Source organism: Wasmannia auropunctata, unplaced genomic scaffold (assembly GCF_000956235.1).
Source record: "Wasmannia auropunctata unplaced genomic scaffold, wasmannia.A_1.0 LD335957.1, whole genome shotgun sequence".
In the NCBI taxonomy this organism is placed as follows: domain Eukaryota; kingdom Metazoa; phylum Arthropoda; class Insecta; order Hymenoptera; family Formicidae; genus Wasmannia; species Wasmannia auropunctata.
The window spans coordinates 312,918-326,906 of record NW_012026933.1 but is presented as its reverse complement, the minus strand read 5'-3'; the positions used below and the strand labels follow the sequence as shown (position 1 = coordinate 326,906).

General features: G+C 40.4%; 4 protein-coding genes across 13 annotated transcripts in view; 2 read left to right on the top strand and 2 right to left on the bottom strand.

The window, feature by feature from the left end:
* Positions 1-1,497: 1,497 nt before the first annotated feature.
* On the bottom strand, positions 1,498-6,361 carry LOC105455051. Of its 7 annotated transcripts, XM_011698094.1 has the most exons (6): positions 3,020-3,086; positions 2,823-2,960; positions 2,604-2,720; positions 2,352-2,430; positions 2,053-2,233; positions 1,498-1,914 (listed from the first exon to the last, which is right to left on the bottom strand). In XM_011698094.1, exons 3-6 carry the CDS (start codon positions 2,670-2,672, stop codon positions 1,713-1,715), a joined length of 531 nt encoding a protein of 176 aa, XP_011696396.1. In that variant the 5' UTR covers positions 2,673-2,720; positions 2,823-2,960; positions 3,020-3,086; the 3' UTR covers positions 1,498-1,712. The 7 variants fall into 7 exon arrangements, with proteins under 7 accessions (XP_011696396.1, XP_011696399.1, XP_011696398.1 ...); XM_011698097.1 differs by lacking the exons at positions 2,823-2,960; positions 3,020-3,086 and adding an exon at positions 6,341-6,361; XM_011698096.1 differs by lacking the exons at positions 2,823-2,960; positions 3,020-3,086 and adding an exon at positions 3,380-3,454.
* LOC105455053 (dynein intermediate chain 2, ciliary) lies at positions 3,628-7,718 on the top strand. Of its 2 annotated transcripts, none has more exons than XM_011698099.1 (15): positions 3,628-3,712; positions 3,799-3,913; positions 4,012-4,128; positions 4,194-4,395; positions 4,484-4,558; positions 4,682-4,851; positions 4,975-5,058; positions 5,331-5,517; positions 5,583-5,744; positions 5,820-5,963; positions 6,135-6,241; positions 6,350-6,527; positions 6,616-6,847; positions 6,922-7,155; positions 7,257-7,718. In XM_011698099.1, the coding sequence occupies exons 2-15, from the start codon at positions 3,857-3,859 to the stop codon at positions 7,432-7,434; spliced, it is 2,127 nt and encodes a 708-aa protein (XP_011696401.1). In that variant the 5' UTR covers positions 3,628-3,712; positions 3,799-3,856; the 3' UTR covers positions 7,435-7,718. The 2 variants fall into 2 exon arrangements, with proteins under 2 accessions (XP_011696401.1, XP_011696400.1); XM_011698098.1 differs by having other exon boundaries at positions 4,679-4,851.
* Positions 7,463-13,008, bottom strand: LOC105455054 (fukutin-related protein). Of its 3 annotated transcripts, none has more exons than XM_011698100.1 (5): positions 12,795-13,008; positions 11,211-11,349; positions 10,134-10,960; positions 9,793-10,050; positions 7,463-9,372 (listed from the first exon to the last, which is right to left on the bottom strand). In XM_011698100.1, the coding sequence occupies exons 3-5, from the start codon at positions 10,596-10,598 to the stop codon at positions 8,602-8,604; spliced, it is 1,494 nt and encodes a 497-aa protein (XP_011696402.1). In that variant the 5' UTR covers positions 10,599-10,960; positions 11,211-11,349; positions 12,795-13,008; the 3' UTR covers positions 7,463-8,601. The 3 variants fall into 3 exon arrangements, with proteins under 3 accessions (XP_011696402.1, XP_011696403.1, XP_011696405.1); XM_011698101.1 differs by having other exon boundaries at positions 12,802-13,008; XM_011698103.1 differs by having other exon boundaries at positions 11,211-11,317; positions 12,802-13,008.
* A 267-nt stretch (positions 13,009-13,275) lies between these two features.
* LOC105455049 (N(G),N(G)-dimethylarginine dimethylaminohydrolase 1) overlaps positions 13,276-13,989 on the top strand; it is a 4,015-nt gene continuing 3,301 nt past the window's right edge. The window contains exon 1 of the mRNA XM_011698089.1: positions 13,276-13,616. Within this exon, the coding sequence (XP_011696391.1) occupies positions 13,359-13,616 (258 nt within the window). The 5' untranslated portion in view covers positions 13,276-13,358. The remainder of the gene's footprint in view (positions 13,617-13,989) is intronic.

Below are 13,989 nucleotides of genomic sequence, written 5' to 3'. Positions count from 1 at the left end.
AAGGGAAGAATAAAGATTCTATGTTCAAAAAAGAAATAAATAAACTTACATCATTAAACAGATAAATTGTAATAAACAGGTGATAGCGTGCTGCGCAAGGAGAGATGCAAAGAGAGAGAGAGTTGTGCTGGTGCTCGAGGTAAAATGAAGCAATGACCTTTTGCCGAGAATTACTTAATCTGCAACAAAGGAAATCTTCAATTACTCGAAGATCTTCGTCGGTGGAATTGCTAATTTCCTTACAGTTTGGAAATCAATGCAAGGTCACATCGACATTTAGCAATCGGGATTGCCAAAGAATCGTCCCCCCGCACAATTTCCAGGATTGTATAGAAAAAGATCGGTTGCGCGCGCTCATCCACGTTCAATTGTAGCGCATAATTACCGTCATTTTTTCCTTGCCCTCGCGCACGGAACGTCTTCCTGTATTGCGCTTCGCGACGGAGCGTCCGTTCGATACGCCACAAATCCCGCTCACGTACATTGCAATCTAATAAAAGTGTAACGCACGACAAACTTATAATTTCCACGGGTGTTGGCGATCTTTCAAAATCCACCTGTGTGCCGGTCTTTTTCGTAATGCAGCATTGCGCAAAATAATCAAAGAGAGCGATTTTACGAAAAAAAAAAAGAATGTTCTTTGTGATATATTTAATATATTCTAAAAACATAAATTTAAAATATTATTACGAAGAAACTTATCATATAGAAAAAATTATAATTACGAAGAAAATTATCATATAAAAAAAATTATAATTAATATAACTGCAATTAATATATTGTAAAAATTAAATTTCTTATACGAAGAACATTTTAAAATTTACCCTGAAAATTTTGTTAATCATGGGACAACATAGTATTTCGACAAATTTTACTGTACACTACAATAAATTTGTTGTAGTATATATTTAAAAAAATAGTGAAAATCATATAAAATTCATCGTAATACTATGTTGTCCTACGATTAACATGATTTTCAGAGTAAATTTTAAAATAAAATTCTCTCCGTGTACGATTTAATAAACAAAAGTAAAAAAAGTCTTTATCTAAGCAAATACTGAATATAAGTGAATATTTTTTTTACAATTTATTTCCTCGATCGGAATTATTGCCGCGCATAAAATATTGTTTAAATGAAAATAAAGGACAGATTAAGTTGATGCTTCTTTGATTAATTCGCCAATTCAATCGAAATGCAATAATACGTTGAACAATACGTGGCACAATGCCCAACAGATATTACCTGCTGCGATATCATACAAAATAGGTATTGCGAGCGTTACCGATGGCTAGTGAACGTTGAGAAATGCCGTTTGAATAATATCCTTAACAATAATTGCATCGGTCACGAAGAAGAAAGCGTCGTCCCCAATGAATTGTTGCATTCATTGAACCGATTAATCCCTTTGCTCGCAAACGTCGCAACCGTGCTTCTTCACAAGATGGTTCTCGAGCACTGAATAACAACGACGAAAAAAAACAATCAGTAGACAACGATTTAGTAAAATAATTTTAATAATTTAAGCGCGTTCTCTGTAAAACAATGATGATTCAATATGATACAACAAACTGACATATCTTAAGATAAACTTGGAAGAAACGTAACTCGGTAAAAATACAATATGTAAATGCTTTCAATGGCATACTTGATACTTAAGTGTCAATCAGTTTGAAAAAATGCGATCAGTCCAGTGTGTGCAAACTATATTACATTACAATATGTGGCAATGGCAAGCGAAACACCCGGAAGGTACGTAAGTACGCATGAAGGGATGCGGCGGTTGCGCCGGGTCCAGGTTCAAGGAGTCCTCGCTCTCGTCGCTCAATTCCCCGATGCTGAACGTGTCTGTGAGATCCTGTTTGTGCTTCGAGGAATCCTTCGATTTCGCCGGAAAGAGAGTCATTTCGTCCTCACTACGGTCACACAGTAAACGGAACGATTAACGAATTAATTAAACGCATCGATTAAAACTTGATCACGTACAGAGATTTTCCGTCGATACGTGTCGATATCATCTGGCAATTCTTTATGTATTTACGATCGTTTCATACCTTTCACTTTCGCTGTGCCAGTATTCGACTAGAGGCAGGTGCTCCTTATTTTTATGTGGTATAGGCAATCTCTGAATTGATATCAACCCGGCAGAACTGCTTGCATTTTCATTGTCGTACTTTGGAAGTTTTATGTAATCCGAGTTGCGTTGAATTCGTTTTGCCTGTTCGATGCGTGTCTCTGCAGAGCAATATTATTACATGCATAATTACGAGTAGCACAACACATAAGTCACAGTAATCAAAGGCAACGTTGAAATAAAAATGATAATGAAGAAGCCAATAGATTGTTTCAGTACCCAGTTTCTTTTGCAACTGTTTCGTTGTGCTCCGTTGAGGAACCTGCGTGTGGTTGCTGCTACAACTGCTATCACTGCCCTACAAAAGATTAAGATATTTTTATACCATTAAACAATTACTGATTTGAATACATAAATCATTATTTAAATCTCTTATATATTATAACGTCACAATTACAGATTCCTCTGTCAGACAAGTCTAATGACAAAAGTGTCTCATCTGTCAATCTGTTTATCAAGATGGGTATTTACCAAGAAGAGTCTCTCATCCTCAACGTGGTTAACGGCTTTGGGATCACTGTCAATACCGCTATCTTCCATGATTCAAAACATTTGGAAATATAGAAGCTCCTCTGATCGTTAATTTATCTGAAACAGAAAGAAATGTGTTTGCATTATTTATTTTGCAGCTTACCAAATATTTAAAAAAAACCAACATAAAAACTGAAACGTCTTAAACCTGAAACACACATTACAATTGACAACACCACTGTACTGTTAACAAATGCTGGTACTCAGGCAAGTGATAAGAGAGGTTGAACATATGTCACACAGTTTTTCTGTATCATATTGGAATTTTCGGAACTTAACAGCATACATATAACATCCCTGTTATGAAAATTGTTATAAACTAATGGTTTACAGACTCTAACGAATGATATTCGTACAATTCTATGCGATAATTGTCCTGCAACTTGTTGGAGTGCTCACATCATACGTGGTATAGTCCATTATTGATTTTCTCCATAGGATAACCCCAAAGAGAAAAGCATGCTTGTCCAAAGTCGTCCCCGATGTCGCGACAGAAAGGAACTAGCGTGACAGTGTTCGAAATATCGCGTACGAACTGAATTATGCAAATTTCGAGCGTTTTATATCCTTGGCAACTTTACCAGCTACACCGAACTGTTACATGTCACTATACGACATGTAACACGTGTATTAAATACAGAGTTGTAAAATTATATATATATATATCATAATTTCTATATATTAAATACAAAAATGTAAAACAGCTGTAAATTTACTCATAAATTGTCAAGTGAAGAGAGATTCGATATCTGAGAATTAGAGCATGGCAACATCGAATTAAAATCATATACAGATTGACATTGCCATCAAGGTCTGGCGTATCCTAGGAGACTGTAACAGACTTCTCAGTGTTGAGCGATACACGAGAAAAGAGTATTTAGAGTTTTTATCTCTGTTATATCTTTATTTTATCATAACATATTTACAAATCATTGAAAAACAATATTCTTGAGTTGTAAAATAGAAATATAGAAATAAAATTTCACTCTGATTGGAACAAATAGAACAGCGCCAGGCAGGATAGAGTTTGCTCTTCCTCATCGTTAATAGTAAGTCGCATTGTATATTAAAGAACATATAATTGAATGCAATATTCATATTTATAACAAAACACCAAGAGAGAGGTAATTTCCAGTTTCAGCTGAATTGCCAGAGACTGTTGCAGTTGCTGTGGTATATTAAAAAAAAAAACAATGGCACCGACAATACCTAAAAAGATGCCCTCCAAAATGTCAGAGACAAGTAAAGAGGTACATATTATCATTATAACATTATTAATAAAAATCAGTAATCATCATCATTTGGAGAAATCATATTGGAGAAATTTAAAAAAATCAAAATTTTATAGCATTTATCTTTAGCGAAGAGTCATGTATCGCGACAAGATTTGGGCGCTGGTGACATGGATTGGATGCGAGGAAAGGTTTTGTTGCGACCAGAAGATCAATTGACGTTAACGGAAGCAGTACGTTTAACGTTCTCTCTCGACTTTTCTCTTGGATAGTCCTATATCTGTAATTATTGTCCCAGGAATTACAAGAGGAACTCGCCAGAGTGCTAACCATACATAATACCAGGATACCAGACTCCTTAATCGAATGGTCGTGGAAACAGCGTCAATTTATAAAACTGCCTCCTCCACCGCATTTGGTAACTCTTCTGAATATAGCCGGCACTGTACTGCACAAAGATTCCGAAGAAGCCAAAGTGCAATTGGCAGGAGGAAGAATTGGTAAAAGTCTTGTTTTGTTTACTGCAATAATTTATATACAATTAAATGAAATAATTATGTAATCACACGAATGTAATTTCACATGCAGTCGAGGAGGAGACGGATGAGAAATTAAAACGTGATAAAGCGGAGGAAGAGGCAGAATATGAAGAAGAGGAAGAAGGTAGGTATAGAAGACAATGCCAGTTATATATATATGACTTAACAAATCACGCATTTGACATTCTCGCGTATATTTTTTTTTTAAATAAAAATATAAATCACGCATATTCCATAAGAACAGTAGAGGAAATAGATAAAACGGTGGAGGCGCTAGCCGAGGCTGAACGTGAACACGAGTTGGAAGCCGAGCCGGAGCCTGAGGAAGATGAAATAGAAAAAGCAAAGCCCAAGAAAATACCTAATCAATTCAACTTCTGTGAGAGAGCGGCATTGACATATGATAATCCTATGAGGGCATGTATATTATATTTTTTGCTATGTATCAGATATACATATTTAAGCATTATAAAGCTTTTGCTTAGATACAGAAAATAAATCAAATATAGATATAAATCAGAAAATAAATATATTTTACAGGACATGAGCACACAAACTATACCTCCGCCTACCGCGACTTTCAATGCCGATGTCTTTCAATGGACCATCTTTGACGAATATCAGGTACAAGAAGTTCTCTTCTAATTATAAATAATTTACGTGTTCGACAGAACATTATAAATCCATTTCATATTATATTCAGGATGTTGCAAAATAATATATTTGTATAAATATATTATTTTACATATATATATATATATATATATATATATATATATATAAATACGTAACATTTATGTTTAATTGTAAGAGACACATAAGTAGAGAAATATTCTACAAGTCTCAGTCAAATAAAAAATATTATACAAGTCTCAATTTCTTTATTTTGCTGACAGGAAGACTATGCTCAACAACAACGCGAGAAGGAGAAGGAGAAGAAGGCACCGTTGGCACCGCCAAAGAAAGAAGACGTGAAGAAGAAGGCTCAGATAGAATCTACAGCGATGACAAACAGAATGTTACAAGCTGCAAAGACATTAGAGCGAATGGTGAACCAAAACATTTTCGACGATATATCGCAAGGTGGGTCTCCTGACTCTTTGTTCGATGAAATCTCAGTCTCAATATATTTCCTCAATTGTTATTAGATTATAGATACTGGGACGATCCGAGCGACGAATTCAAGGAAGGCGAAGGCTCCTTATTACCTTTGTGGAAATTTTCTTACGAAAAGACTAAGAAACATGACATCACGGACATATGCTTCAACAGCAGATATTACGATCTCTTTGCAGTCGCCTTTGGATCACGTTAGTATAACACACGTATTTTCAATCCTTCTAATGTTCAGGCTGTAAACGAGAACTGTAATGTATGTATTCCAGTGTCATTTAACAGTCCAATAGCAAATGGCACGGTGTGCTTATTCAGTTTGAAGAATCCGTCGTATCCGGAATGGATTTGTCCGACAGAATCTCCCGTGATGTGCCTAGACTTTAACGCCCAACATCCTCATCTTTTAGTTATCGGTATATAATAATACTATTAAATAATACTATTTCAAATATTTAATTGCACTATATAGAAATTCATTTAGAAGTATAAACGTTTTCACTGAAAATCTTAAAGTGAAATATTTGCATTAGTTTGCAATCTATTTTCTAAAATGGTAGTTATTATTGTATATTAATTAACTAAAGGTACCATGGACGGAGCTGTGGCGGTTTATAACGTAATGTTACCGTCGTCCACACCGCAATACAAAAGCAACGACGTTGTGCAGAAGCATGGAGGGTTAGTATGGGAGGTCCGTTGAATTCTTTAACTTTAATACTTTATGACAAAAATTATACCGAAAAAATTCCCATAAGAAATTTTCAATGTAATTGAAAAAATATATATATACCGATTACAGATTCGTTGGGCGCCTGACACAGAGGAGGGAAACCTGGCGTTCTTCAGCGTCAGTATCGACGGTAAAATAAATCACTGGGTGTTAAACCAGAACGATCTCGGCCTGACCACCGTTATGACGTTATTCCTGGACCGGCCACCTATACCGGGACCAGATGGCACGATGATCACGCTGAAAGGTAACGCCAGGCAAATAATAAAGGGAAATCGAAGATCGTCGTCGTCGTCTCGTGACGATTATGCAAACCGTTTTTTTTTTCAATCCAGGCTGCGGAACGTGCATCGCATTCCATCCCGCCGATCAGAATGTTTTCCTGGTGGGCACGGAGGAGGGCACCATGTACAAATGCAATACAGCGTACAGCAGTATTTACATGAGGACGTATCACGAGGCGCATACCATGCCGGTGTATCGGATAGTTTTCAACAAGTACAACTCCAGCATCTTCGCCAGCTGTTCAAGCGACTGGCGGATCAAGATCTGGGAAGACGAAAGATCGTAAGTTACACAAGTTCCATAATTGCACAAGTCTCATTACAATAAACAATAATTACACGTAATACTGCACACAGAGAACCTTTGTTCATGTTCGATCTGGGTGTTCCGATCGGGGACGTTCAATGGGCACCGTACAGCTCCACGGTGCTGGCTTGCGTGTCAAACGATGGCAAAGTTACAGTGTTCGACTTGAATGTTAACAAGTACAGGCCGATCTGCAGTCAACAAGTCGTCAGTAAACGAAGAAGCAAATTAACCCGATTAGCCTTCAATCGCGCCTTGCCGTTTATATTAGTCGGCGATGACAAGTGAGCAATATTGTCTACATTTTTAATGAAAAGAAAGCTTGTACAATTTTAAAGTAACTCGTGTAATTTTTAATTCGCTCATTTGACATCTAATTTCGCAGAGGTACCGTGAATACGCTGAAATTGTCGCCAAATTTACGGATAAAGGTGAAACCAACGAAGAAGCAAATGCACTTGTCGCACGCGGAATTAGAATCTATGAAATTGGAAAAGTTGCTCAGCTTCGTGCGAGAGCCGCCGGTACTGACTCCGCCTAAAGACGTGAGAACAGTCACTTAAAAACTGAACGAATGAGAACAGGGATGTCAACCTTTTGTAAACAACAGTGCTTTATTTAATATTTGCTATAACAGACGGATACATATACATATCTATATTTTTACAAATAAATTGGCACTATAATTATGCAATAGAGAGATCAAATAGTTCTACGAAGTAGTTTATGTACCTGAACTCTTATTGCCGGAAAAAAAAACACCGTTGTAACAAATGGAATAATAAGAGAAGTGGAGCAACTCACCGCTTGATACAACGAAATTAAATAAATCGATTTCAATTAAAAATATAATTCAGATAAAATATATATGATTTATACAAACGTTTTAAACGTAATGTCATAATTTTTTAAACAGACATAACTTTTATTTTTGAACGCTTTTCCGTTCTCTTTAAAAAGTTACGATTTTGATTGCAAAACTTGAACAATCAAATTTCTACTATATAAATATTTATGAAATATTTTTCACGTTTTATAGTTCAAGATACATCATTAAATGCTTCTATCTCACAAATAAAATATTTTTAAATATTAATAAGATGTCTCTTTTTTTAATATTTTTCATATTAAATATTTTTTAATATTATTCATATTAAATCTCTAATATACTCCAGTACTGTAGTACCCACTAATAAACAATAATAAATCTAGAAAAAAAAAAGTTAGTGTACAATAAAAATGTGTTGAAAAATGTGGTCAACATCTATAATCTACAAATCTAGTTAAAAATACTAAATTTATTTGGCACGATGTATTAATAGGTCAAATTCATGCAAGAAAGAAGTTTGTGACTTTTAATATTACAAGCCGAGTTGTTCAAAGATGTAGATAACATTCGATAACAATTATTTGTCATTATCTCTTACTAAAGTAGGGTCCGAATAAGGCAAATAGAAATGTTTCGCAAGTCATCTCCGTAGATGAGAGACATTGTCAAATTGTAATTTTTACTTGGATATTAACGTTTCTTCATGCATAGATATAATTTCTAGTATCGTTAGATACGTGTGTAATGTTTCGGTACAGTTATCGATTACGATAGCGATAAATAAACGCGAACTTGACACTTGGAGCACCGATTTTTCCGAGCTTCCCGATTAAAATCGGGCAACAATACGCCGTGTTATAAATCGCTATCGCGATTAATCTCGCACGACTATTAATCGGGACTAATCAAAGACAAATCTACCAGGTAACTCCGGATTCTCTATCACTCCCTTATAGTATTTAAGCTCTAGGAAGTCTCTAATGTTATTTGGACATGGCACTTGTCTACCGGCGAACTCGATGCTCGACATCGGATGGAGGAAGTGCTCGGGGAAGTCCCGGTTCTTCAGGAACCACGCGTCCTTGACCATGGATCCGTTGCGCGCGAAGAACGGCAGCAGATTCACATGCAAGCGATTGATCCTGGAGTACTGTACCTTGAAGAACTCGCCCTCGGTCGCCTTCTCCCATATGAAGCCGTCGTCGTCCACGACCGGCTTGCTCCTGGCCCTGATCAGCCACGGCGATCTCGCGAGATCGTCGCGGTTCACCCCGATTTGCACCTCGTGATCCCACGGTAGAATGTCGCCGTGCCTCATCGCGCCCAGCAGCGACTGGCCCTCCAGCCAGAATCGTATGCCCACCTCCTCGAGCTTGTCGATAACGTGATGGGTGACCTTCCGCAAGCCGGCCAGGCAACAGGGCGGCGTGTATCGATGCTGGTAGAGATACGACGGCACGCCGTTTATCACCGAGCCGAAACACCTCGCGGTCTCCCGCGAGCAGCCGTACCACTCCACGGCGCCGGAAGCCCTCGTGACCCTCTTTATCCCCAATTTCTCGAACATCAATCGCTCCCGCGTGCGATACAGTTGCTGCACCCTCGACTGCGCCTGTTGGTTTCTGTACAACGGCTTTCCCTCATTGAATTGATAGCTTTTCAGTATATGTACCTAACAACACGTTGTGTTTCAATAGATATATACATTTGTTTTATTATAAATATTCATTCTAAGATAAATTTGAATCTCTTTCTGACGCGAAAAAACGAATAACGGAAACAATAATTCTTAAAGGAAATACATAATAAATAAAAAAAAGTACTTACCAAATTAAAAGATTTAAAAACAAAAATTTCTACACAAATTTATTTGTTCACTGACACGAGAACACAACTGAAGATCAAATATTCACAAATTAATCACAAAATCCTTGCGTGTAAATATTAACGATTACATATTTAATTACATAAATCCAATTGAATACAAATAGCAGAATCGCATTCAATGTCACACAAAGACAGATCAATAAATTATATTTGTGAAATAAAACAGAAGATAAATAATTATCTTAAATTAGACAAAATGGATTACCTTTGCACCAATAGCTGTTGTTTGAATGTACAGCGCGTCTGTGAAGGGTAGCAGGAATGGATCCGACAGTCTTCTCAATATCTTGGCCTCGAGCATAGTTACATGTTTGCCCATTACACTGTCACATTCCGTTGCCGTAACTCGCGCTATCCTCAAACTCCACTCTCTCACTTTTAAATCCAACTCGAGACAGTGTAAGACTATCTTTCCCACTGGTACAACAACTATCCCCAGATTTGACACCTGCGTGACAGCCTCCTGCAAGACGTACATTAAGGGAACCAATGAATATTACATGCAACGCATTTTCTCACGTATCCGCAAACGAGAAGGATCTCTACCTGTACAACTTGCTTAGTCGACAGTCTCGTTGCGTCCGGCAGGAACAGAACGAACTTGGTGCGTATGTAGAAGAGCGGATTCCTCTCCTCGACGGACTTGTTGAACTCGGGCCGCAGGCTGATCAGCTTGACGTTCCTCATGCTCTCGTTGGCGAAGTCCAGCTCCAGCGGCGGGTACGGCAGCTCATCGCAGACTATCAAGACGGGTATCTCGGGGAAGGAGCTCAAAACTGACTCCACCATGGACGCCACATCGTTTTCGAAGTTCTCGAACTGCCGGATGACGATGGTGACCAGCCGGGCCAGGCGACGGTGGAGCTTCTGCGGCGGCTCGCTCGTCGCGGCGCTCGGCGTCAGCAGGCCCAGGGTGTTCTGCGCCGCGAACAGCCGCCATAGGCTGTGCCAGACGATGATGTTGCCGAGGAGCGCGAGGACCAGGAGCGCCCGGACGAATTTGAGGCGCATTATTTTAACGGCGCGCGACACGGTCGCATCTTATTGTACGCGTTGCCTCCCACAGCGTCGTCTCCCGGTGTCGAGCGTCAGCCACGGCGACGAGCTTCGTTCGACAGGTTCATTCCCGCCGTCATGCTGGAAACGACGAACGGACTTACGCGCGGCGGGTCATCTCACGCGCTCGACCCCACGAGCATCTCTCACGTCATTGCGATGTTAACGAGTGCGCGAATGAAGCTTCATTGCCCGCGGTGGCCGCGCGCGGTAAAGGCCGGACGCCCACGAAGCGGTCGAGCGGGTCGAGTCGACTTTTGAGGTTAGGGTGCGCCAGCTTGGTTAGCCGAGTTTGCTATCCTCTTTTATCATGCGAGCTATATAGTGACATATAACACATAACATATATTAATTGGAAGATTTACGGATACTGTTTCTCGAAACGCACATTTTTAATGAGAATCGAGAAAAAATATGTATGTACGTATACATATATAAATATAACTATTAAAAAATAATGCCAATAAGATTGAATTAATTATACGAAGGTCGTTTTAACGCTATATAAATTGCAACCTGACGTAATCGTCGAGGCGCACGAATTCGCATGCACGGATGGAAGCGTACCTAATTGATCTCGTACTGTAAATTAACGTAATTGTGCTTGATTGAAGAGGGGCGATCCTTGACCTCCTTCCCTCTCCATTGCGCGCTGGCCAGCATTTTGAAAGCATCTATAATGATCGTTTATATGAATCATCAGCTCCTTTAAAAAAAGATCCGCAAAATTAGAATATTATAAAGCTCTGATTTGATTAACATAATTAAGGCAATTAACTTATCAAGTTAGCACACATGTCGTATCGCGTGAATGTGAAGAGGTTTTTATTTTTTGACGCATAGAATTAAATTCATTTAAAGATCAGCCAATGAATTAATAGCTGGAAATTTCGCAAGCAAACGTTTCCGCCGGTCAATAAATTAATCGATTAAAATTATCTAATTAAAATTAATCTAGTACATATAATTATACAGTTAGATTACCTCGATTCTCTGAAATCAAATGTCCGTGTGGAAGTAGGAAAATTGGAAAATACAATACGTACAATTGGAACTCGTTATAAAATATGTTTGTTCTTAATTAATACCAATATTAGATGGAAAAGTTAATTAACTAACGCAATATTCTTTTAATTCTCATGCAGAATAAAATTACCGCGTCCTGCGTGCGCAAAAATTATTCGAGGAACATGAACGGAGAAAAAGTGACGCGAGCCGCGAGCCGGAAAGATATAATGCGTCTCTCGAAAGCTTCGAAAGATCGTCGGAGTTACGCGGGGAGCATGTCGAGGTGGGAGGTGTGACTCTCTCGGGAGATGGCGACGCGCGTCGTACGAAATGTCGTAAATACGTATACACGCGTCGTACGGTATGTCCTTCGAGTCCCGAGAGCTTCGAAAAATCGTCGAGGTTATCCGGGGATCATGTCGTGGTAGGCGGCCTCGGTAGAACGGCGGGCGCGTGTCGTAGATGCATGTATATATACGTCGCGCGGCATCCGAGAGCTTCGAAAAATATCAGAGGACATCGAGGGCGCACGTTGAGCGAGGAGGTCGTCGAAATAGGGAGCTGCCAGTCCGGCGCGCGCGGTACAGGCACGTCGCGGCAGTCCCCCCTCGGCCCACCCCCTCCCCATCCCCCCGAAGTTACCGCCGCTCGTACTTTCTCGCCGTTATGACCGCCTGTTGACCCCGACGATTTTCGGAGCTCCCAAGAAACGCGTATTCTAACCTCGCTAACTCTCGACACCGCCTGCCCCAACATGCTCGCCCGGTCACCGACGATTTCCCGAGGCTCACGAGAATATATTCATGCCAGGGCGTAATTAGCGCTTATTAGCATACGTTATCCCTCGTGCGAGCCTTGTAACGTACAAGCCGTGGACACGCCGGTTGCGACACCCTTTTTTTTTATAGGTTTCTAATATGTATTTAATGTACATAATGTACACTTTATAGATAACTAATATTTTGCAAATGCGAACCGCGATGTTTACTATCTTCAGTCCAGAGACAGTGTAACACCGATCGTGGTCCGCATTTGCAAAAATATTAATTAGTGCGTTTTGAAACCTATAAAAAAGAGAGTGTCGCAACCGATGTGTCCATGACTGGTACGACTAATGTATGCCTCGCACATATTTATACGCACATATTACCATATACATTACACACTCCCATACGGGTTGCACATCAGCTCAAGTTTTATTTCCCGTCTCCCACTTGTCAACAGCTATTACGGCGCGCGATTGTTAACATTAATTAACAATTGAGAGAAAAATCAGTGTCACATCTCCTCGACCCTCGTGAACGCGCTCCATAAATCAATTTACGCCGCTATTGTCAGAATTGTACTCTCATTTCGGATCGCACGCGAGAAAATAGTTACAAACGAGGCCCTCCTCTCCCCCCCTCCCCCCCGCCTGGATTCGAAGCGAGAACTTCCTAGCGACCGCGCGCATTGCTCTTCCGCGCGGCGGAAATTCCTAGATTTCCTAGCGGCTCGCAGGGCTGGCAGTGGCTGGCAGGCCCGCTTCTCCTCCGTCGTCGACTCCACGTTTCGCGTTGCTCTCCTCGAACGTCAAATCCCGGGGCCCCGCCGCGGCGCGCGACGTGCGTCTACGTGTGTGTGTGTGTGTGTGGGTGTGTTGTGCTGTGCTTTGCCTCTGCTCGTCGTCTCCTCGTCGGCGCGGAGTGAAACGCAGACTCCTCGGGCATGCCGCTGCACCGGTACACGCACGCGATCCTCTGCCGGATCCCGCTGTCGCTGCGCACGCGGGGCGAGGTGACGCTGGACGAGGCCAGGACGCAGCACCTGGCCCTGGCGCAGCTCCTGCGCGAGCTCGACATCGACGTCGTCGAGATGCCGCCCGACGAGAACTCGCCGCTCTGCGTATTCGTCGAGGACATCGCCGTCGTCTGCAACGGCATCGCCCTGATCGCCCACCCGAGCGAGCCGTCCCGCCTCAAGGAGGTAATGTAACATACATACATAATACAGCCGGATCTTGTTAAAGTTACTGCGTGACAATTGACTGACGGTTTGGGGGTTTATGGTGCACGGGAAATTGAGAAAATTAATACATATGAATACATCAATTTATACGTAATTGTAGAGAAAGACGGAGAGAGATGCAGGACAAAAGAGTCCCTACAATAGTAGCAAAAAGTTAAAGGACTGATTTTGACGAATATGCTCTTCTCATATAATTTGAGTAATAAGGATTGTGCAAAATGTTATCATTTATTCAGAACTAGAGTGCAGAAATGCTTCTGTTGCTTTTTTCCTGAGAATTTTCGAATTCTATGGCCAAATCTAAAGATCGGAAGAGCACACGTCTGAACTC

What these genes read in the sequence shown, in the direction of transcription:
- LOC105455054 (XM_011698100.1), bottom strand. Translation starts at nt 10,598, where the DNA reads ATGCGCCTCAAATTCGTCCGGGCGCTCCTGGTCCTCGCGCTCCTCGGC. An exon ending in CGACTAAGCAAGTTGTACAG is followed by an intron (nt 10,051 to 10,133) that starts GTAGAGATCCTT and finishes TACGTCTTGCAG; the next exon opens with GAGGCTGTCACGCAGGTGTC. An exon ending in CAACAGCTATTGGTGCAAAG is followed by an intron (nt 9,373 to 9,792) that starts GTAATCCATTTT and finishes ACGTGTTGTTAG; the next exon opens with GTACATATACTGAAAAGCTA.
- LOC105455053 (XM_011698098.1), top strand. Translation starts at nt 3,857, where the DNA reads ATGGCACCGACAATACCTAAAAAGATGCCCTCCAAAATGTCAGAGACA. An exon ending in ATTGGCAGGAGGAAGAATTG is followed by an intron (nt 4,396 to 4,483) that starts GTAAAAGTCTTG and finishes TTTCACATGCAG; the next exon opens with TCGAGGAGGAGACGGATGAG. An exon ending in CATATGATAATCCTATGAGG is followed by an intron (nt 4,852 to 4,974) that starts GCATGTATATTA and finishes TATATTTTACAG; the next exon opens with GACATGAGCACACAAACTAT.
- LOC105455051 (XM_011698097.1), bottom strand. Translation starts at nt 2,672, where the DNA reads ATGGAAGATAGCGGTATTGACAGTGATCCCAAAGCCGTTAACCACGTT. An exon ending in AGGATGAGAGACTCTTCTTG is followed by an intron (nt 2,431 to 2,603) that starts GTAAATACCCAT and finishes AATCTTTTGTAG; the next exon opens with GGCAGTGATAGCAGTTGTAG. An exon ending in TGGCACAGCGAAAGTGAAAG is followed by an intron (nt 1,915 to 2,052) that starts GTATGAAACGAT and finishes GTGTGACCGTAG; the next exon opens with TGAGGACGAAATGACTCTCT.